This window comes from Crocodylus siamensis, chromosome 4, assembly GCF_052110815.1.
Source record: "Crocodylus siamensis isolate JL-2025a chromosome 4, ASM5211081v1, whole genome shotgun sequence".
NCBI classification, from domain to species: Eukaryota; Metazoa; Chordata; order Crocodylia; family Crocodylidae; genus Crocodylus; species Crocodylus siamensis.
In genome coordinates this window covers 211,832,050-211,856,654 of record NC_143398.1, presented here as the reverse complement: position 1 = coordinate 211,856,654, position 24,605 = coordinate 211,832,050, and the positions used below count along the sequence as shown (strand labels likewise).

The 24,605-nt window shown below is 42.9% G+C and overlaps 1 protein-coding gene across 1 annotated transcript in view; it reads right to left on the bottom strand.

Annotated features, from left to right (window-relative positions):
- KCNH7 (potassium voltage-gated channel subfamily H member 7) overlaps nucleotides 1–24,605 on the bottom strand; it is a 394,806-nt gene that overhangs the window by 27,744 nt on the left and 342,457 nt on the right. Inside the window, exons 10-12 of the mRNA XM_090045605.1 lie at nucleotides 23,422–23,674; nucleotides 17,354–17,559; nucleotides 10,559–10,649 (exon numbers count right to left, since the gene is read on the bottom strand). Coding sequence (XP_089901731.1) covers nucleotides 10,559–10,649; nucleotides 17,354–17,559; nucleotides 23,422–23,674 — 550 coding nt within the window. The remainder of the gene's footprint in view (nucleotides 1–10,558; nucleotides 10,650–17,353; nucleotides 17,560–23,421; nucleotides 23,675–24,605) is intronic.

Here is a 24,605-nt window from a genome sequence, read left to right as displayed (position 1 = left end):
TGACTTCACTGGAATCACCTGTTGCGCACCTGGCATTGAGGGACTATCAATAAGTTATCTATCTGTTGTTTTAAACAGCCCAGTGGCTGATACCCTCGCAGTGCCCAGTTGGCTTGCAACAGATTGATATATCTGTTGTTATTATCTGTTGTTATTATTTATTATTAGCTCTTTAATGTTGCATTATCTGCTTATCACATTTATCTTTCTGTTAACTGTTGTGTTGTGTAAAATATAATAAATTTGCCATTGCTTCACTCCCAACTCTGCCTCCTTGATCCTGAACCAAACAGCCCAATGGCTGATACTGTTGCAGCACCCAGTCAGCCTGAAACTGAATTGATACAATCACAGTGCCCAGCTGGCCTGTGACATATGGATTTACTGCTTGGTTATGTGTTTTTTCCAGCGCTACCGCTTTCTACCTCTGCTTCTCCCTCCCTTATCTGCTGTATTCTAATTTCTCTCTCCTTATACTCTGTTTTCTGCACATCCTTTCACAGCATCTGATGAAGTGAGATTCAGCTCACAAAGCTTATGCTACACATTTGCAGACTCTATATATCTATTAGGGCTGTGCAAAGCTTCAGGTGCTGATTCAATTTAGAGAAAATTCAGCCAATTCAGTCACCTAATCTCCAAATCCAAATTGAATCAGGACACCAATTAAAAGGTCTGAAATTAATTCAAAGTTCTATGAATTGATTCAAAAAGGATTCGGAGAGCTTTGGAGATTTGGGAAGTTCCTGCTCACTGCTGCAGGGAGCTGGACCCGGACTCTATGCTGGTAAGTAGGGGGCAGGGGAGGTGGGGCTGGAGGAACAGGAAGGGAACCATGGGGGGACCCCTACCGGGCCCCAACCTCTGCCTGCTCCCTCAGACCTTCCAAGTGGCCCCTGACCACCGCCTACTGTCCCATCTCCCACATGGCTGTCCCACTTGGCCCCAGCTCCCGGCTCTTTAAATAAAAGCCCCCATTCACTGGCTGATGCCAGGTGGGGGGGCATCTCCACTGCCCCCCACTGCCTCACGCTGCATGGGGGGGCTCTGTCATGAGCCCCTGACCCCCTCCCGCTCTCCCAGCCCCACCATGGCTGCCCTGCTTGGTGCCAGCTCCTGGCTCTTTAAAAAAAAAAAGCCACAGTATCATCAGCTGCTGCAGGAGCTTTGGGGCTTTTGGGTGGGGATTGCCCCCCTGCCTGGGAGGAGCTGGTAAGTCTGGGGCTTTTTTTTTTTAATGAGCCAGGAACTGGGGCCAAGTCGGGAAGCCATGTGAAGGTGCTGGAAGATTAAGTGGGGGCCAGGGGACTCATGGCAGAGCCCCCCACACAGCTTAGGGCAGTGGGGGGGCAGTGAAGAATGTCACCCCACCTGGGAGCAGCCAGTGGATGGGGGATATTGTTTTTTTAAGAGCTGGGAGCTAGGGCTGGGACAGTGGGCTGGGGATAGGAACTCATGACAGAGCCCTCCATGCAGCACAGGGCAGTGTGGGGCAGTGGCGATCATACCGCCCTCCCCCATCTGGCAGCAGCCAGGCTTTTTTTGAAAGAGCTGGGAGCTGGAGCCAGGCAGGCAGCCATTGACAGGTCTGGGAGAGTGGTAGGGATGTGGCCAATTTGGAGATTCGGTCATTTTGGCAGCAGCTGAATCTCTGAATCAGATTCAGGACAGTGATTTGAATCACCAAAATGAGTCACTGTCCCCCGAATCGGCCGAATCCAAATTGAATACTAGCTGCTTCACATAGGCTTAATATCTATATCTATCCATCTATCTATCTATTAACTATATATATAGTTATATATAGCTATATATATCTATTTATATATCTGTATCTATCCATATAAAGATATAGATATAGATAGACATCTGCTTTAGTTATTCTATAAAGTGCAAATCAATCCTGCCTTCTACATATATACCACTATCTATCAGGGGTGACTGGTGCCTCCCAAGTCTGGGGGGTGCAAAATTTGTGGGCAGGCCTGGGGGTGGGCGTGGGGTGGGCCAAAAGCCCCATATCCACTTTATACTTCTGTATCACAGCTTAGTGCCCCCCCGCCCCAACACGCCACCATCCCATGTGGCAAAAAAACTGCCTCATCCTGAGCGGTGCTGAGTTGGGGGCCAATCTCATGGGGGGCACATGTCCCCCCATGTTCCCCCTACCATCACCTGTGCTATCTATGTTACCTTACTTACCACTTTTCCAACCCTGAACTTCATATACAGCTGTGCTCTTTAAGCACATTATACCTAACAAGGCTTCAGAAACAATTTATGAGCTAAAAAGATAAAATATATCCACTAAAGATTGCCCAGATTCAAAATAGTCTTTAAAGGAAAAGACTAAGCCTCACTATTTTTAGACCATACTGCAAGCACATCCTACATTCATCAATGTGTATCTGCCAAATCAGGAGCGGAGAATCTGCCAAATCAGGAGAGGAGAACATGAGCACACCTTAAGACCCCTTGAAAAGTTTCTTGAATTTGGAGAATTCACTTTGAATTCTACCAAGGAGAAGTCATTGGACACCTACATTACTTGTTCAGCACCTACATACAATGATAATACATGCCATAGAAACATTTAAAACAGACAGACATGAACACTGAAACTAATCCTAAATATTTAAGACTGCTGCCACAAAGAGTGAGAATAATCTTAAATATTAATCTTATTAAAGACTTCATGTACGGATGTTTCTAAGCACATAAAGATTTTTTTCTCTGCTACTCACTCCCTCATACTGTGATTCCTTCTAACTTCTGCGGGAACCTTTAGAACTCCTTAGAACAAGCTGTAGTTTCAGATCTGTATTCAGTATTTGACAGGCACCAAGAAAGGATAACAAGAAAGGCTACCTGGGGAACTGATCAATGCAGAAAGCTGATGCATCTTATTCTCAGTAAAAGTCAATTACAGATGGTATTTTTGGGAACTCAAATATTCTCTTCTCATGAGGAAGCTGTTTTAATGTTTTGTTTTTCAATGGCTAATTTTAATGACAGCAAAGCCCTTGCATTCTTACTAAGCAGTTTTCATTTATAATAATGGGGCCTCACTGCACATTTGTTGGGGAACCCACAGTTACAGAAGAAGAAAGTTTTACAATTATGTCAAATGCCGGTGGGATCTGTAAGTTTGTAGCTCTGGAGAGGCTGGAGAGGTTGGAGGGATCTGTGTATGCGTCTAAGTCAAGAAACTGCCAAGAATTGACTATGTTTTCTATCTTCCTTGGACTTATATATGAGAATAATAAAGTTAACACATCCATATGTGGTGTTAACTGGTACTGCTCTCCCTCTCTGGGCTGTTTAGGCTTGCTTTGTGGGCTTTTGGAATGGAGTTCTCATTGAAGAACACTTTCAAGGCTACCTACAACTCCATACAATCTTTGCTGCTAAGGGCCAATGAGAACTGAATGGATAGAATTACATAATGAGGGGAAACCACATCCATGCAGACCTCTTTGTCTTTGGTTTTAGATCAGTTTTAGAGGACCACTAGTTGAAGGTGGTGAAAACCATGGTTTCTTTAGTACCACAATAAGAAAGAACGTGCTGTACTGAAACAAGAGTGAGCAGGAGCTACTGAATTGGTACTCTTTTTCCCTGTACATTATCCTTCAACAAGAATTATACAAGTCCTTGAACATCTCATTAAACTAACCTGTGTTTTTCACTTATAATCTTTACTACTGTGAGTCCTTTATCCTTCTAGATTAAAAGGACACTTAATTTAGCCACCAATTCATTCTTCAACTACATTTTGAAATATATAAATATCTTACTGATGGACTGAGATTTAGCAAAGGATTATATGCTTCATCTTTTGAAGTCACTGCAAGTTTTGGGACAAAGATAGGTTGGCAGGTAGAGGACTGGAGTAATTGTGCATAAAAGGAAAATGGGCCAAAGTGTCTGCGTTCCTATACTTATTCCCCCTCAGACCCCAAAGTCCTGAATTTCCATGCATCTGCTTCAGTAGGTATCTGTGAAACCTACTCATATTTTTCTTATCCCTCACTAGTGCTGATCTACAACTTGCTGCTACTTCATAAGCTTTTGTGATAAAAGTCTATGTATTACATCTAAAAGTTCCAGCCCTGCTGATGATGTGTTGGTGTCAGTATGAGGCCAAAGGATGGAATTTACAGTTTTCAGTTTGCATTTTGAACACTTAGGAAATTACTCACAAAACTCTTTTAACAGAACATTAATACGTTTACAAAAAACAGCCCTCAAAAGTTAGGAAGTGCTATAATTAAGGTTGCTTGTGAAATCATATTTTGACTTTGTGTATGCACTCTGATACAGTTTTACAATATAATTACATAGTATATTTTCCACTGGACCCTTGTCTCATTTGGTGATGCTCACTTGAGCAGTAGTTATTCAATTTACTTTTTTAATTCCTTATTCAGTATTTGGTCCTAAATCTTCATTTATTGCACAGAATCCATACAGACAGAACTTTTCGTTTTCTCATGGACTTTTTACAGTGGTCATCATTACTCATTAAATACTAATAATCACACCAATAATAAGTTGACATCATATTATTTATGCCATTTCAGAATTTGGAGCTGATGCACTAAGACACTGTGGTCAAAATATCCAATAATTTAAAGTGCCTAATTTGAGCCATCTAGAGACTGTTTTTTTAGAGTTCTTACTATTAGATAACTTGCTGTATGTTCAAAAAAGAGCTCCCATTGCCTTTAGTTACAGCTGTGGTGCTCAGCACTTCCACAAATCAGACTTCAAATTCCCATGCTGGGAAATCAGTAAATGAGGCTCATACAATGAGGGCGTATTCTGCTTCTGTGTTGCTCCTGAATGTGACAATGAGAAGCACACCTTATGTACCTGCTTTGGCTCTACATGGGCCACACTTGGAAATGAGGGAGCAGAGCTGCTCTGTGAGTAACACCCCCTTGACACTGTCAGGCAGGCCAGAGACAGAGATACGGAGAGTGGCAACATGGGCACCCACAGCCTGGTCTCACTGCCTTTTTTCCAGGTTTGGCACGTACAGAGCAGGAACAGGTGGGCAGTGGATGCTTCTTGGCAGTGCCTCCGAAGCTCTGTGGAAATGGTATGGACATTCCTTTTGTAGTTCCATGTGAAAATATTTGGTCTAAATGACTTGACTAGCATTGCACAGCAACTCTGTGGCACATGCAGGCTTAGAACCTAATCCCAAGTGCTTGATTTTGCAACCTCAGTAACATTCCTTTTATTTAGGTTTTTGCATGTAATAATTTACCTTAAGTGTATTTACACAGACAAATGGAACAGCAAACAAATAATACATGCTAGATAACCTTTACTTTCCTTTTCAAGCAAACTAAAATACCACAAAGCTCATGTTGAATAACCCTGAATTTGAGACAAATATTTAGAAAGCCAGATACTTCAGAGTGAATGCTCAATCCTTAACTTATTCTTTGGTACCTTTTTTAGCACAATGGCATGAGCTAGGGATGGAGTGACAGCCTTATCTTTGAATTTTCTGTGCTTTGTCAGGGTTTGTCACAACCTTAAAGGTATTTAGATGATAATGTCAGGGTAATTCCTGCTTTATGCTTCATGCAATAATACCACACTCAGATAAATAAATACATGCAGTAGTAGTATAAACAAAGAAAGAAAGAAAGAAAGAAATGTGTGTGTGTTTATGCAGAATTATTATATATATAGATTTTCTATACCTTAAAAATGATATTGGGTAATGTTAAAAAAAAATAGAATTCCCCTCCCCTTTCTTTTTCTAAGGTCTTAACTTCTACTACAAGGATGTCTGGTGGTATGTGTGACTTTCCATCAGACACAGCCATTTGGAAACAGCCTCAATATATGTCACCTTTGGAAATAAGACTCTTTTAGAAGCTCCCATGGGGTAGCTTTTAGGCACTACAGTAATACAAAAGACAAAAATAATAGTGGGAGCAGATGGGAAATAGCAGTGAACCTACAACAGGATTCATAAGAACTTTCTTTTGTGTGTTCTTGAAATCAAAACCAAGGAAATAAAAATTCTGTCATGATTTAATCTAATTCTAGATGAGTTGGCCAATCAGTTGAACAACTACTGTCAATACCTAAATCCATGGCTACTAGGAACAAGATCTGATGAAATACTTATGACAACTTATGCATCTCTGATTTAGTCTATAAAGTGCAAATCTATGTTACCTGCTGCCTGACTTCAAACTAACATGGTTAACTACCCCTCTTTACTAATAAAACAATACGTCTTTTTGTGGGGTTCTGTTTACATTTTTTTGCATTTTACATCTTTTTACAGATTTTGTTTTTCTCACACTAGTGAAAATCCAAAGTAACTTCATTTATTACAATTAGTTTATCATTCCATTGCAAAGTAGCAAATCTAAGATATAGTCTCATTACTATCCTGGATTGGAGTAATGGATTTTAGCTTCCTTGTCCAAAAGTTAGAATTTGAGTACGTCATTAGTATAGTTTGACTTTGTCCTTCCAGAAATAGCTTTGTTTAGAATAGATAGTCTTCATACCTGATTGCCTCATGGGGATCATCAGATTTGCTAGGTATGGAACCAAAGCTTTATAGCCTTCAGCTCAAGATGAAACAAATTAAAGATTAATGTGAAGAACATCTCTTCACAAGAATAATTAGAGACTGTAATGGACCCAAGAAGGTGAAACTATTACAGCCAATGCTAACAAAAAACTAAATGAGACACTAGAGAGAGTAACAATGCAGGAACTCAAACCCACTAGCAAGTATCCTCAAAGTGTTATCCTTCATGACCTCACTCTGTCAGGATGAAACTCTGGCCCTGCCTTCTGCATCTTTTGCATCCACCCAACTTCATGGGTTTCATTCTGGATTTACTGACCCTGAAAATTGCCTGGCCATGATCAGAAGGGAAGGGATCTGCACCAGCTCTGTGTTCAGTTCTAATGGAGCCAAAGAATCTTCCTGACTTTCATAGGTGGGCTGTGCATTTGGTTTCATTCCCACTGGGCTTCTATGGGAGGTAGGGGGAGAAATGAGGAAGAAGGAACAAAGCATTCCTTATGGTGGTCAGGAATGCTAAAGGGCAGCTGAGTGGAACTGAAACAAGTTTCTCTAGAGAAATCTCTACCCTTGGTGAAGCGCTTTCCTTAGAACCTGCAGTCAATAGCACTGCAGAGGCCCAGCCAGGGGCAGATCCAGAGAGGGTGCAGTGGTGCAGCTACACCCCCCTTTTGGATCATGCTAGTCTATGGGAGCCTCCAGGGACTTTTCAACGTTCTCAAGGCATGTGAAAATCCTCCCTGCTGTCTCCTTCCTACTCCTTCCCACTTCCCTCTTCCCCTGCCTGATTTTCTCCCTGTCCATGGGGCAGGGAGCACCAGAGCTGTTCCTGCCTGCTGCATTGAAGCTGGGCTCAGCGGAGGATGGAAACCATGGCAGCAGGGATGGATAGTGGGTTTCTCTTCCCTATACCTGCTTTGTGCAGGGTGGGAGGAATTACTCGCTGTTGTCGCTGTCTACTCTCCAGCTGAGGCTAGCCCCTGCTTAGCCCAGCTGGCTCTGAAGCTTCCCCACCCCTGAGCAGTGGAGAAAGCAACAGCAGCAGGCAGGGGAGCTGGTGGGGAGAGGGAAGAAGAGGGGAGTGGGGAATGCCTCTGAGCAGGAAGGGGAAAGATGGAAGGATTTTTCACCTGTTTTAAGGACTTAAAAACGTCTCTGTGCACTGATGGATGGGAGGAGGCTTGGAGCAGTTGGTGCAGCCACCCCTGCAGTATGGGTTGATGCTTCCACTCTGGGAAAATCTGGATCTGTCCTTGGCCCCAGCTGTCTTGATGAGAATCTCTGTCAGCTAACTGCTCATCCCCTGTGGGAACTGGCTGCTCTTGTTGTGAGGTGGAGATGCTTTCTGTATATGCACAGGGATTCCCCACCAGAATACCAAAGGTCTATAGATGTCAATTGTCATGGACACTTCCTGGGAAAGGGTTAGGGTAAAGTTGCCAGGTAGCAACATGTGGTAATGCTAAACAGGCCTCTTCATTATTTCATTTGACCCTGGCAACCACAGAGAGTCAGGTGAGCTACTCTACACAGCCTTGCACCACATAGCTCAGGATCAGGAGCTAGGGTTTTGTCCTTGAAAAAAGTATTACATGGTAGGTGAGATTAGATGCATGTTGCTATGCTGGAAATATGGCTCAGATTGAGCAAGACAATTTCACACCACTCTACGCTAGAGAGCACAGGCTGCATGTAGAACAAATTGCAACCAACCTCAACTGAATTAACTGTTCCACTTCTAGGCAACGAAGTGGGTATCTACTATAGATAAATGATAAAGAGCCACACAGATATTGTTTAAATCCCTGATGAACCTAGTGCAAGAAGAGTTACCATGGCAACACAGTCCAAGTCAGACTAGCATGAACTGAAGGATGACATAAACACAACCCCATCTTTAGCACTCCAAAAGGGAGAAAATCTCAGACTACTGTACGGTCAAGCCAGAGAAGGGAAGAAATATAATAGTGCAATAGGTCAGCAGTTGAATGGAAAATTCTGGCAGGAAATCTAAGTTTCCATCAAGAAATTCTCTTCTATAAAATCTTGTTAATATATAGGCATCAAAGGCTCAAATTCAAGAACCACAGTAGAAAGGATAAGGCTTTAAGGATTCATGCCTTAAAAGGCAGAAGTTATTAAGAATTTACAATATCCAAATCACAATGAAGCATGGCAATTTTTGGACATCATATTTATGAAATGTAAACTATGACTACATTATCATTAGGAAAAAAAATTGCCGACATAGTAAACAGATCATAAGCAACATTAGGCAAGGATTTAGGACTATGATTATTTTTCTTTGCCTCTCCTGAAGTGTTACATGATTGTTGCTTAACAAGTAATTATAATGTAACTAAATAATAACCTAATTTGCATGCAGCTGTGGCAGCCTTAAAAACAGTAAGGTGCAGGGGTACTTCACAGCACACTGCAGGATGTAGCAGAGGCCACATAAAGTAATGTGGAGGGACTCCAACCCTGTTTGAGCTCTGCTGAGCTCTGGCTGTCTGGAAAAATTGCATGTGGACCAGGCAGGGGAAGAAGTATGCTGGCAGGCACAAATGTACACAGCTCCACTGGTTATCCTTCCTCCTTCCTTCACTTCTCTTCTCAAGCGAGGGAGTTTCCCACTCGGTTACCAAGATTGAGTAGCTGACTTTTTCTCCCCAAATAATATTGTTTCTTTTCAGTGACAAAACTGAGGAAAATGATGGACATCAAAAGCAGTGTAAATAAATGTTAGCAATCAGAAGATGGATTGGTGTAAACCAACCAATAATTTAGTGGACAAGAGTGATAAAAACCCAGTTAGTGCCAGCAGCCCAACACCTGAGCAGGCTATTTATAATTCTATAGCAGGCACAGACTGGAAGATCACTTCAATCTTGCCTAGGTGGCAGGGTATGTTTTCTCATAAGAAATGTGAAGGTTAGTCAGGCAAAGCACCTCTGTCAACAGATTCTTTGTTGAAGAGCAGATTGAATATTTCATGGGGACATCTTCCTGACAGATTTGTTGTCACTCCTGGCTTCATGCCTTAAAGATGCCTCTCTGATAGAATGGTAATGCCATTCCAACCAGCTGTACACTGGACTAGAGTTTTCCTTTCTCCAGCAGTACACATGCTACATAACTTTATAGTGGCCTTCATTTACCATCAGTAATTTCATGTCCTAATATTACTGGTCTTCTTCATTTACGATTGGCCTTTAACAGTGGACTGTAAAAGGTAAAAGTGGGTATACAGCAAAAACAGTAGTCTGTCAAATGCACAAAAAGCAAAATAAGGCAAAAAGAGGCTTATCAGTGTCAGTTTTGTTTTCTTGATGATTACTGTTATCCTGGCAAAAGCCACTGCATTTACAGTCCTTGGTACCTGAGAGCTGTATGTATGAGTGATGCAAGACAGTACTTAGCTAAATTCTGCCCTCCAGTCTGTTTACTCCATGGCCTTCTATATCAAAAGCAAATGCCGCCTAAAGATCTGCCAGTAGAGTCAATTGTATACTGCCAACTGAGTCACTAATTCCTCTTGGAGAATGTATATGCTGACCACTAGAAAGAAAATGCAGATATAGTGGGGATTTGTTACCCTGCACCAAACACAACATCATTTGTCATTGGGAAATAAAATTAATGCTCTGAATATCTAATAGATCACATTCTCCAAACTTTAAATATGGTGATTTCCACAAAATAATAGCTAGATTACCATCTCTGATAATAGGATTGATGATGATCCTCAGCATCTGTAGTGGCGGGTGAGGAGTTGTACTAAAATGAACCTGATATTCTGTGGCTACATGTACTTGTTTTGAGAACCACCACCTACAACATCCTTGCTCCTGAGCAACTGAATCTTCATTAGCTTACAAGTAATGGCTAACATGGAACATTCGTGTTACTAAATGAAAATAATACTTATCAATGTCACTGAATAATGTTCCAGGGCTGTCTAATATAAAAAATAAAGTTGATTACCTTTCTCTTCTTCACTTTGAAAGGACAATTTCCTTCTCCTAAGTCTGCAGTTATCTCCATCTGAATCATTAGTGGTTTTTACGAGATCAGCCTTGATTAATGAGACATGTAATGCAATGATACATTAGTGACATTTGAAAACAATACTCTATCAATATGTGATTGACTGTTAATCGTGTTCCAATTTTAAGGAAGGCAAGATTACACACCGCAGTCTGAATCAAGTGAAAACGTTACTGACACTGTTCAATATTAAAATTAAAATTACCATGTGGATTGAATAATCCAACAGTGTCATCATGAGATGGTGAAATAATGATCTCCAGATAACATTTGTGCATGATAGTGATCTTACTTATTATCAGCTTCCTGAGCTTGTTTGGATGTATTTTAAGTAACAACACTTTTATTTATTTAAGTTAAATAAATAAAAAAATAAAATAAACTCTTAGAAAAGATGTATATTATTATGGGCAGTAATGTGATAACTGAATATAATTAGCTAAGATGTTTAATTACATGGTAACTATTACAAAGGTTAATTTTTACAACAATAAATATAAGGTTGATAAACACCAGACATTTTACTCTTTATTATTTTTATCTTTCCAGTCACTCCCTTCCTTCCTCTCTGATTCAACTCATTGAATTATTGTTATTTCCATAGCTGAAAATTGTGGTTTCCCTTTTTATCCATCTTGTTGTCTTCTCAGATTTGTGCTTTTTGTTGCAGAAATGCCTTCAGTGCACTTAACTCTCCCTTTACATACTTTTTGTGCTAAGATTTTCAGCCATAAAATTCTGCTACCTTAATTAAATGAAACATCTGCCCCCTGCCAGGAAGGCAAGTGTTCTGCGTGTGTATATATATGAAACAGGAGTTTGAATTTGCTTTCCTTTCTCATCCTGGTGAGACTGGACAGGCCAGTTAGGTGCTCACTGGGTGCATCTACATGAGATTCTTAACTGTGCAATAGCATAGTTTACTGCACAGTAAGCATGCGCATCAACACATGTGCATGCTTACTGCACAGTAAAAATGCTTAATCACACAGAGATTCTATACCTGCAAATGCAGGTGGTAAGCTCTGCTCTGGGGGGAGAGCCCTCCCTGCCCCTGCCCCCAGCCCCTGCCTGGCCTGCCCGCACTTCCCTGGCCCATGTTTCCCGACAGCATGCAGGGAGGCAAGAGGCAGTGCAAAACTTCAATGGGTTGCCTGTGCCTCCACAGCTAGGTGGTCATGGGCTTCTCAGACACCAAGGAATACGCTGACACCAGTGGTGATGTCCCCTCAGCTGTGGGTGGCAGGGAGGTATACCATAGCCACAGGTAGCCCTCCAGGAAGTGGCAAAGGTTGCAGGACAGCTTGTGCTCTCCCTCCCCCGCCCCAACATTGTATACTATGGTGATCCACAGCAGCAGTGCGTAGTGGGTCAGGCACCCCTCTGGTTCATGCAAACAGCTCCTTATGCACCACCTGGGGCATGCACAGCATAGGCATGCTCAGGGCACAGTGGTGGCATGGGGGTGGGGGGGGAACTGGCCCTGGGGCACCTCCCTGGAGAAGACACATGTGAGGACAGTGGGGCCCTGGGCAGCAGTTTATCCAGTCATCTGGGAGTCCCACACCCCCTGAGGCAGGGTGCTGTGGGCTGGGCAGAAATGCAGCAGAGTGGCTGGCTTGCAGGAAAGAGAATGGTGGGGACAGCAGGGTCTGGAGCCATGGCAGCAGGTGCTGTCAGGATCCTGGCCTGTCCCACCAGGCTCCTGGCAGGGAACAGGGTAGGGGAGGCAGGCTGCCTATGGCCAGCACCCAGTGGGCCACTGGTCCCACAGGAGTGATCGGGGTGGAGGGCTTAGCTGGCAGCCTCCTAGGCCTGTGACTGCCCATTTGACTTACCATGATCCCTGGCCACCTGTGCATGCCCAACCCCTGATCTGAGGCTGGGCAGTGCACAGGCCCTGGTACAGAATATTTTTTCTCTGAAATGTTGCAAACTCTCACAAACAACTTCTGTCTCATGGTTCTACAGGCCCTGTAGCTGCACATGGGCTACAGACTGCTCTTGACAGCCAGGATGCAGCCTCAGAGTTGCTACCGCCCAGAGCCAGGGCCCTGTGGATGCACCAGCTATGCCAAAGGAGGACCTGGAACAGGACCATCCTTCTGGACCACACCTGGTCACAGTGTTGGGGGAATGGCTGGCAGGTGCTCTGGCCTGGCAGGCAAAAGGTGTGGACCCACTAGGACAGGTAACAGGCAGAGGACATCGCTTGCAAGGATGCATGGGGCTGGAGTGAGGAGGCACAGGACTGGGTGGACCACGAGTTCCAGGTGCAGCTCCTGGCCCTGAAGTGTGAATGGCTGGAGGCCCTGTGGGAGCAGAATGTCATCCTGTCCCGGGCAGCGCAGGCCATGGATAATGACTGCTGGGTGCTGGACACCGTTCTGGTCCTGGCAGTTACCTTCATGCTACTTGCTGCCCGGCTCCTGACCCTAGCCCTGCCTGCTCACTGGCAGCCAGCCATCACTGAGCAGCAGGCTGGGAGGAGGGCTTGCACTGCCTCCAGCAGCCAGGGGCCCCTGCCCTGGACTCCACTCTGGGTCTGGTGCCACCCAGCTGCCCTGCCTGGGCCCAGACCCACCACTTGCTCTAGCTCCACATGGGCACGGAGGTAGAGCTGTCTACATCAGGGCCAGGATTGCATGCTGGCCCTGCTGGGCCTAGACACCAGTTGCTGGAGGGGGAGCTGCCCACGGGAGCTCCAGCTGCTGTCACCCCTGGGTGATCCCCCCAGAGGCCTAGGTACTGGCCACCTGTCCCTGGCCCCTGTCCCCTAAGTGCTACCATGCATGGCTCTCTACCCTGGGACAGCCTGCAATGGACCTTGTTTATAGTTTTGTTGGTGGTGGGTGGGGTGAGTGGTGGAGAGGTCTGTTTGTTGAGGAGGGAGGAGGGCTCTGGATGATGTGAGGGGAATGTTCTTCTGAGATAACTCTTCAGTGAGTGTGGTGTTGCGGGTGGGAGGGTCCGTGGGGAGTGGCACAGGTGGGCTAGAGCAGGGAGTGCTGGATGAGGTGGTCTGCCAGCACCTCCCGCACCCAGTGCCCAGGCTCCCACTGGTGAGTGTGTGGCTTCTACCTCAGGTGGTGCTTCTGCTGACAGACATCCTTCATGTGCCATGCCTCCTCTGCCAAGGCCTCATAGAAGAGCTCCCCCTGGGCCTCAAAGATGTTATGTAGCACACAGGCTGTGATGATGACTCAGGAGAGGTTGTCCTTGGTGAACTTGAGGTGGACAGAAAAGGTGTGCCAGCATCCCTTAAGGTATCTGAAGGCACACTCCACCAGGGTGTGAGTCCGGCCCAGGCAGCTGTTAAAGTGGGCCTGGCAGGGGTCCAGGTGGCCAGTGTAGGGCTGCAGGATCCAGGGCAGGAAGGGGTAGGTGGGGTCCCTGATGAGCAGGCGTAAGACCACAATGGCACCCAGGTGCAGGTCTGGCACCCCCGACACAAAATGCCCACTCTCCAATAGGCCTGGCAGACTGGAGTTCCTGAAGATGCAGGTGTATGAGTATTGCCCTTCCACCTGGCACTCACATGTATGAAGGCCCTCTGGTGGTCCACGACAGCCTGGAGCACCACAGGGTGAAAGCCCCTCCAGCTGTAGTATAGGCAGTTTCCATCAGGTGGACAGGTGATGGGGATGTGGGTCCCTTTCAGGGCCCCAGTGAACCAGGGAAATCCCACAGCATGGGACCCCACCACCAGGGGGTTGAGCACACAAAACACGATGTCCACCAGAATGTCCTGGAGGGCGCCGCACACCTCTGGGATGGCCTCCCTGGTCTTCCACATGCCAAACAGGTGGCTGATGTATCTCAGGCTGGCAGGCATGGCCAGCTTGAGTAGGGCGAGGACCAGGCAGGTGTCCATAGGGAGAGGTGGCAGCATGCTGGTGTGCTGCCTCTCCAGGTGGGGCCGGAGCTGCTCTAGGAGGTCCCAGAAGGTGGCCTGGATTATGCAGAAAGCCTCCAACCACTGCTCATCATCCCAGGTGTGCTGGATGACATGCTGCTACCAGTCCTGGCTGGCCCAGTGGAAACAGGGGTGGCAGGGCTAGAGGCCTAGCAGGGTGATGGCAGCCCTGGTGGTGGCATTCTGGAGCCCATCTTGGTGTCCCTGCTGTGATCTAGCCAGGTGGATGGGGTGGAGGCAGCACATGTGTGGCAGTGGTCTTGGGACAGCATGTGGCTGGCAGCCAGGTGCTCACTGTGCATGGGGGAGACAGGAGGGTCCAGACAGCCATGGGCCAGGTGGTGGCCAGTACAGTAGGCCAGAAGTAACACAGGGCACTGGTCACTGCTGTCAGGGGCAGAGGTCAGAGCAGCCATGGCCTGGGGTGGCAGAGGTGGCAAGGAGAGCGCTGCCACATGTTGTCCCTGAACTGGGAACACTGTTCCTGGCCAGAGAAGTAGTTGGACAGAAAACAGTGAGTGGGGCTGGCTTTTGTAGAGGCCTGCTGGCTGCTGGCAGCTGCAGCTGGAGCCTGGAGCTCCCCCCAGTGGTGCCAGAGGCCCATTGCAGGGCTCTGGCAAGTGGGAGTAGATTTGCAGCAAATCTGCTTCTGCTTTCCTGCATGTGTGCCTGACACCATTTACTCATGAGTAATTTACTTGCATGTAAACTGGTGCCACATCAAATGCATGTGTAGATGCACCCACTATTGTCACTGGGATGAGGAGAAGGGAGTAACATTTATGAGTGTCTCTACCACTTGTCAGCATTCTTAAAGGTAAAATTTAGATTCATGTGGACTTCACAATGGTGGCCAATTGGTGAAATAATTGAAGGGGAATGCACTTTAGGTTAAATGACGGAATAGCTCAGGGACAGGCACTTGAGACTAACAGCTATCAAATAAATAAAAAACTGTGACTGAATAGTGTTCCTAGTAGTATTTTAGTTACAAATGTGGTGATCATTGTTTTCAACTTACTCTGAGGGCTACAGTACCTAACAGAAGTCAAACGGGAGTTGCTGGTTAAGACCCTGCACACCCTGCAGACTCATACACAGGCAATTCCCACAGCTTTATAACATCTTATTGGTGCCTCTAATTGATTCTTCCCTAGTGATGTCAGTAAGAGAGAATAGCTTTTGGCAATGAAAAAGTTTCAAGGGACCCAAGGAAAAGCAGGGGACTGTCTATTAGTTGTACATCATGTACGTAGATGCAGAAAGTAGACAGAGGTTTATTGTACCTCACTGTGATCCTCTAAAAAGAAAATAACTATAGAACATTATTAAGATGAAAGTATAAAAAACAGTTGTTCAGAAACTCAAATCACATAGAACTAATTGTATTTTCAATAAGCTTTCAAATTCAGCTTCAAATTCTCTCTAGAGTATAGCGTATTTAACATTTAAATCACAGTGACTAGCTTTCCAATTAACTGTAAAACCATGGAACCTAAAGGATAATTTTGTAATGAAAAAAAAAAAGAAATTAATGTTCCTTTGCCTATTTTGGCAAAACAATCATTTATAGAAAAGTTCAGCATTAAAAATAATGGAATTTGTTTTAACGTTACTTTACCTATATTTCATTTGGAAAAAATATTATTAAACCCCTCCACTTCTCTGATTACCAGCGAACATCCTACTGCTTGCATAGAAACCCCAAGAAGTCTGTTTCTTCCTGTTTCTCAAAAAGGATTTAAGAGCAGAGTGCCATAGGGAGGTCTCCATTTATAAAAACTGTACTGTTTTTACTAATATATATATATATATATATATATATATATATATAGGGCAATATAGTCCAGGACAGTATAGTTCAGAGCTATATGAGGTTCAACAGTATTATGGATGGGTGGCAGAACCCCCCATGCTTCTGATCCTCTCAGCCTCCAGCCCATTCTTTATCAATCAACGTGCTCCCTTCTTCCCCTGTTTAAATCCAGACCGATAAAATGCTGTTTGGGAGTAAGAGACAGTGTTAATGCTGCATTTCTAACTTTCCTGCTGACAATGCTATAAGGAAGGTGGGGAAGGCAGCTGAGAGAAGCCACTGGTTGGCAGGAGAGATACAGAGAGGCCAAAGCAGATGGAGGAGATAAAAATGGGTTGCCCTTCAAATGTCCCTCCTATGCTTTGTTAGTTAATGTGAACATAGAAAATGTGGTTTAGAATGACGGAAATGTGCAAGACAGTTTGCAAGCAATTTAGTATGCCACATTATTAGTTATGGACTGAAGCAAGATAATCTGATACTTATTTTCTGATAAATGTATTCAGAGTGGGAAGTTTCCCTTGTTATGATGTTGCTATTCACTTGTTTAGTTGTATCCTTGCTTACTGCAAAGACATACTTTTCAGAGGTAATTTTTCAAAATTCCCTGCTTGAAACTTCAATGCTAGTTAAATATAGAACCAAATCCTACTAGATTAACAACATCCCCATGACATCTGTTGAATCTAACCTACTTCATTGGATCATTTAGGCCAGTATGGCTTTTTAATAGGATTTAATCAGAGGCCTTTTGATTTTAATTCTGTTAAAATTTGTTTTTCATTTGCCATCTTTCAGTTCTCTTAGTGTAGACTGATTCTGCTCTCATGCTATTTTAATTCTATTAATCTGAATGGTGTTACTTCCAATTTACACTAGTGTGCAAAGAGAACAGAACCATATATTTTTAAGCACATCTCTCTCTCTCTCTTTTCCATCCCTCTACTTTTAACATGCACAATTTGTAGAAAATCAAAGGAAGAAAATGCCTTGTATGTACCTTTGAGCTTTCATCTCTCAAATTAAAAGTCAGTTCTAGATTAGTGAGAAAGAGATCAGAAAATTCAGGATACATGTCCAAAACCTCCAGTAGGTCTTCTCGTTGGATCTTATGCAGGTCACAGTAGGTTAAAGCTCTCACGTCTGCATTTGATTTCCCTGGTTTTGCATAAAGATGCACCATCTCTCCAAAAATATCATTTTTCCCTGAAGAAAGAAAACCAGATTGTGATTATTTTAACTATGGGAGAGACATTAGTATGAAAGGGGGTGTGTGGAAATACCACTTCAAGAAGCTGGTTTAGAATACTTAATTCTATATTAAGTGGTAAAACCCTGATTACCATCTGGTAGGTGGCATAGGCTGATAAAAATCAGGAATAATTCCATTTAAATCAGTGGAGTTAGGTACATTAAAAAAAACAATTAAAAAAAATCTAGATTTCCCTCTTATTTAGTATTTTTAAATCAGTCCTGAATTATTATTGTCATAAAATAATTTATTCAATACTTTTACCAACCTCTGCTTGTAAAAGAATATAACTTAAGTCAATAAATAATTTTGATGATACAACAAATACCCAGAGATCCCAATCTGGATTGAAGCCACCTGGAATTGGGAGGTTAATAAATATATATTAAAATGGAGTCCCTGCCCCAAAAGTCTTGCAATGGAAGAAGAGTTGACTCAAATTTCAAAACTGGAATTTATCTTGAAAAGTAATACAAAAACATCACAGGACAGAAACACCTGAAACATGGCTGATAATCCATATAGCAGTCCTCTTTGCCTTACTTTTTATACTATTCATTTTTTTACCAAAATTGTCATCAGTGTTACATCTGCCCACACTCTGGACTTGGTCTTTTATGACTTACTTAAGCAGAATAGCCACTGCGTTCAGTGAAACCCATGGGAGCAGACTCTCCAATCGAAACGTTTCCAGAAATGTTATTATTACTCTTTAAATAATGTGTAAAGATTTTGTTCAACATTTTCAATTTGAGCACTTCATTTGAGACGCTTTTCAGCTGGTTTTATTAAGTCTTCTTTAGCTATACCTCTAATTGGCTTCAAACAGAATTGTAGGCTTTATACTTTCTGAAAATAAGACCCAAGGCATTGAAATTTATGTGAAACCGGGTTAAAAATTGGGTTAAAAACAGTGGTCATTTATGGGATGGTGAAGGACTGCAAATGGCTTATTTTATCTCTGTGGAGCAGACTGCAGATACCCTAACATGAACTAGGTAGCACAGCCCAGGGTTAATCCTCATCTGTGGTGGTGTAACTTGTATAGGCCTGTTACTATGTAGACATGGTTGAATACTAACAATAATACAGAAAATGTAAATATGTCCTATAACAATTTTTGTTTGGTATTTGGAAGAAGCAGGATAACGTATTTGTATTATATGAGGTTGAAGTACCTCCTAATCCATTAGTAACCACCCTTGGCCCCAGTTCTTAGAGAATATGGAAGACAACTGAGAATTGGAAAAGCTGATACAAGATGCGTTAAAAATGCAGGAGAGGAATAAAATCAATGGTATTCAACAAAGTTATGAGGAAAATATGTTTTGTCAAAAAAGCCTGATTTCATTCTCTCATGAGATTATACATTTTGTTAAAAAATTGCCTGCATTATACGCATTTCCCATGGAAAGTCTACCATGCTGTAAGCTTAGCAAGATTCATTCTTCTCTGTCCTCTCTCTCTTCTGAGAGAGGGGCAATACCTTCCCATAATAAAATCAGAAGAGGTAGCACAGTTTTGAGATGAAAAGTTCTGCCAAGAGTTGGGCTATGGAAACAACAAGCAGGGATCATCTCTCTGTTCAGACCCCACCAGATTCACAGGGATTTCCCTGAGGATGTTACAACATATTCTTATGGTCTTTGATTCTAACATTCTTTGGGTCTGTAAGACAAGAGAGTGATGCATCAGGTAAGAGTTTTAAATGTTTACATCAATGGTTCTCAACCTTTTTAGATGCAAAGCACCCCTCCATTACTGTTACATATTTAGTGGCACCTCACTTCAAAACCTATTTTATTTATTTCAGTGGATAAAAATACTATCACTGAGATTCTTCTGTTGCAAAGAACTCAGAAAGACCACAACAGGTCAGGATGTTTGGATTCCTGTTTGAAGTCTCTGAATTTATCTTTTGAATTAAGTGTATGCGTTTGCACACTTACTTGTGCTATTATTGCATGGAACCCTGCAACACTCCTGAGAGACTCTTGTGGGACACTAGGGTGCTGTGGCACCCTGAATCACTGGTTTATAGTTGGTGTTTTAGAGTTTCTGATTTCTCTCTTCAGGTTCTTCCTTGCATTTCATATCTAGTTGGTCTGTTGCTTAAGCAATGTGCCCTGGGACACTTTCTCCTCTACAGTGATGCCTTTATCCACTTTAGAGCCAGGGGGTTGAAGTAGTGGGATCCAAGCTCACCATGTCTTACTACATCCTGGATGAGGTACCTGAATAGCAATGGGGATTAGCTAGGTAGGCCTTAATCACCATATTTTCTAGCATACAATACATATCTTTTCCACAAAAATCAGCTCCCCCCAAAATTGGTGTGCATGTATTAAATGAAGAAGTCTATTTTCTACCTGAAGTTGGAAGCACCCTGGTTTGATTTCTGCTGTACAATGAAGCTGTGGTATTACTATGCAGGCAGCTGGTGGACTAAATTGATTTAACACAGGGGTGGGCAAAATGGTGGGTCCGGTTGGCAGCTGGACTCCATTTCCCAGCAGCCCCTGCCTGTATGGCTGGGGCTAATCTCCATGGAAACCCCAGTTGCACCTGCACTGTGATAGGCTGGGGTTGCCATGGAGACCAGCCCCAGCTGCGCTGGCAGGATGTGTGGCAGGGCAGGGCAGGGGGCTGCTTTGGGCCCGCTGGGATCTTGTAGTAGGGGAGCTTGGTCCAGAGCCAGAGCAGAGCTGTGATCTGCTGCCTGAATGCTCTGGGCTGGGATGTGCAGGCAGCAGATCATGGCTCTGCTCCAGCTCCTTGCGGTGGTGATAGCATGGTCCCGAGCCAGGACAAAGCTGCAATCTGCTACCTGGGGGGAGCTAGGGTCTGTATTCTGCACTGCTGCTGCAGCCACCACCTCCTGCTGCTCTGGGTCCCTGGCAGCTGGGGTCCCCTCTGGTAGGACTGTGGGGGGGGCAGGGGGCTGTGGGTAGGTGGGGGGCACCAGCAGGGCTGGGGTGGGGGGACTATTGGAGGGGGAATGAGGGGCACGAGTATGGCCAGGGGAGATGTGGGGGGAAGGATGGGGCACCAGCAGGGCCAGCGGCTGGGGGCGGGAGGAACCTTTAATCATGGATTTGTGGGTGGTTACCAGAGAAGTCGTAATTTTTTATTGGAGAATTTGTGATTTTTTTATTAGGGAAAACCAGGATCCCTGGTCATCATTCTGGGAAAATTATCTTTTTTTTTCATTCTGCCTTTCAAAAACAAGGTGTGTATTATATTTGGGGGTATATGAGAAAATACAGTAACTTTCAGTAATGTTTTCACTGTGGCCACTCTCTATCTCTAACCATAAAGATCTTTGTCTAATGCCAATTACAGGGTTCTTTCTCTCTGTAGCATTCACCTCTGTTATTTCCAGGCTTCAACAGCACCTTCTCCCAGACAATTCCTTCACTGTGAGTTGTCCAGACAGAATCCACACTAACTGGAAAGTTACTTTTCCCTGGACTGCACAGCCTGAACTCTCTCTCTGGCTCAGTCTTTACAGTCCTAGATGAGCAGAATCAGAAATAAGAAGCCTCTTATGAGGACTTCTGTCTGTACATAGAACTTGTTTTGGTTTTTGGCAAATCTTATCTTTGTTCTTATTTAATAGTGTTTTACTATAGGTGAAATAAATCTTATTCAGTTTTTTTTCTTTTTATCACTAGCTCCTAGAAGCAGATTTTATGCTTGAAGGCAATGTTTGCAGCTGACTGGAAATTCCACAACGTAAACCTTTTACCAATCATCCATTCTTCCAAATGGATGGAGTTTTAAATAAAAGTAGGGTTTTGTTCTCTACACAAAAGTGCTATGGACCTCTGGGAATACTCATGTCTCTGCAGTAGCAGGGTGTATTTTCATCCTCTTTTAGGATCCACTCTGCTATAGCAAATAGTGAAAGGCTTATGACCACAGTGGTATAGGATGAAACTTTCCCATGTAATGGCGGAATAGTTCCACTATAACTTTGATTCTAGGGATCCTTTCATCAGCTAATGTCCTGGGATTCACTGCCAGGTGTAAAAGGAAAATGCCTATGATACTCAGTCACATAGAATTACCTGCAGTAGGAATTTATGTTGAAGTTGCTGCAAAAAAAGGAGGAATACCCATTTATCCAGTTTGGCTTTGGTCTGCCTTCTCCCCACCTGTGTAACCATATTTCCTTTGCGACATTATAATGACAATTATTTTTTGATATGTGTTCATGTAAAGCTGATTGAGTATAGAAGGGTATTTCAGCTCAAACTAATGATAACAGCTTGGATTTATATGGAACTTTTCTTTCAGGAAACAATGACATTACATTTGTAAGAATCACCGCTGAGTGGGGCCAGGGTAAATCTCTAGCAGTCCATAGTCACAAGAAATAGGACAAATATCTAGTCCAACTGAAATTATAGAAGGGATTTTAATTAAGAAAACTGAAATTCCAAAAAATGAAACTTGGATCAGACTCTGAGACAAACCTCTAGTCCTGAAATCACAGTACGGTACATTTGATGAGTACAAATACCAGAATAGTAGATGTTTCTTCTGAGAGAAATCTCATCTCTCTGTTATGGGATTGATTTGGTAATAGCCCTTATGAAAGGGTAGGGGTAACCCTTATGAAAAGAGTGCTACTAATGGAGTCACTGGGATGATCTTTGCAAGGCTCCTATATAAATGCTGACCAGACACGGTACCACTCGGGCAACATCTAAACCAAAGGTGGCAATGCTGCCGAAACTTCTTTGCATTCTAACAAACCCATTGTGAAGAACAATAAAAGTGGATAGGCAGCCACACACTACTACTACTACTACTATTTGATAGTTTTAAACCAATGATATAAATAGTAACTAGTTATCCATATTTTGTTTCAATTCCTTCCTGGATGCAAGTCTCTGAAGTGCAAGGTAAACAGAAATGTGTTCCTCTGGATCATTCTACAGCCACTCCATATTCTAAGAGTGCAGAAGCCTACCTCTGTAATATTCAAAATCACGTTTTACACTTTTATCACATTATACTCAATTTAAGATGCACTCAGTTTAAGAAACAATTAGTAATTTTTCTATTGCAAATAATTTTGCTCTGAATAATATGAAACAACTTATAACTAGCAGCACCTTCCTAGTACTAGTTTAGAATTCAGTATTAGGTTGGATGAGAGCTCCAGCTTGGTGTTGCATAGTTTTTTACTACTGGTTGGCTAAGTTATGTAGAAAGAAATGTATTCGCTGGAAAAACAACAGCAGTATTTGTGCCAGTGAGAGGAAGGGACAAGTTTTTCTGGATATTAAGAACACAAATTCTGAACCTCAATTCCTGTTTCCAGAGGCCAACACAAGCAGCTGGGTTATACATCAAAGATTAAAGGAAAGAAAGTTTTGTTCACTAGCTAGTGTAAGACTGATGTACCAAGAAGGAAGTAGTTTCTGCCTCATATTCATCTCACTCTGCAACTCTTCCACAGGTGGAAACAATGATGGTAGACTCACCCATCTCTACCCTCTCTCTGGCTCTGTGGTGCACAGGGAGTCTTTGTTCCCTGAATAGGCTCCCCAGAGCCTGTCCCTTTTAACTACAGTCACATTCCTTATAGCGCAGACAGGGTTATGGGGTGGGACATTAAGTAAATGTTCGTCTTAAATTATTCAGCAGCAGCAGGACTTTAAAGTCACTGAATCTTTCACAGGTCTTCTGAACAAAGTACAGCAACAGCTATTTCTTGTCAGCCTGCTGTTAACTTTACCTTGTATTGTAATGTACCCTGGCAAAAAAAAGTAACATAATTTTGTTCTCATTTCTAAACTACTTACCAAGAATGGCTACAACAATGTCACTCTTGAGGATTTCAATGGATCCTCTTGAGATAAAGTAAAGAGCAGTGAGAACATCACCACCGTGGACTAAAGTGTCTCCAGGAGGAGCATGTGTTGTCTTAAACTTCATAGCCAAAGCTCGGAGACAACCTTTACTGGCCCCCTGGAAAGCTTTGCAGTTCTGAAGCAAATTTTGGTTGAGGTGTAGGCAAATGTCAGCTTGTAAACATTCTGGAAACCCCTTTAGGACCTGGAGAGAAAAAAATTAAGAGTGTCATATTAGTACTCTGAAAGTAGTTTTGCAACATTTGCAATATTTAATTCATTCCTAATAGGAATGTATTGATATAAAAATAGTGGTGGGTCACAAGGCCATCTTGAATATTCTGTTTAACAAACATATAGTTTAATCAAAATATTGGATCAAAGAGCTACTCTCTAAATTGACAGAATTCATTCAAATTAATGCTAATGAGGCTTAGGGGCCAAAAAGATTTTTTTGGGTTTTTTTTATTTCTTACATTATAAGAAATACTATCAGAGAATGAATGAAGATACTGAAACAGTATAACAAAAAGACAGAACTAGCGAAGGAAGAAAAACAGAAGGAGAATCAGTCTTTACTGAAACTCTCACCTATCTATTTAGATAGCTAGTTATATATAGCTGATAATTGATAATGAAAATATTGCTTTTGTATATCAAGTGCTGTTACTGAAATATGGAATAGGGAGTTTAAAATATATAAATTTTAGGTGGTTTTCAGTTGTGGGCCAATTCTGATACTGAATAAATATGATATAGAAAAGTACGTCCCAGTTCAGTCTATGCTGTTAAAACCAATGGAGTCCTGCAGATTTACATGAGGAGAGGATTTGGCATGCACTATAGAGCCAAATGTTAAGTTCCTTCTCAGCTGTTACTTAGGTGAATGAGAGTTTGCTTGAACCAGAATCTCAGGATTTCCTACAAAGACACTATTCATTTTCTTTAAGGATTAAAAAGGATGCTGATTTTAAGTTGGTCATTATGGGTGAGCTTTTTAAAGTGTTGAGCATTAGCCAGGCTCATTTTTCTCTGGAGACAGTTGAAGTTTTACCATTGACTTCAAAGGGAGTATTGCCCACCCCAAGAGTATATTCGTTGTAGTCAGGAACTGGATTTTCACATAAGTTCCTATG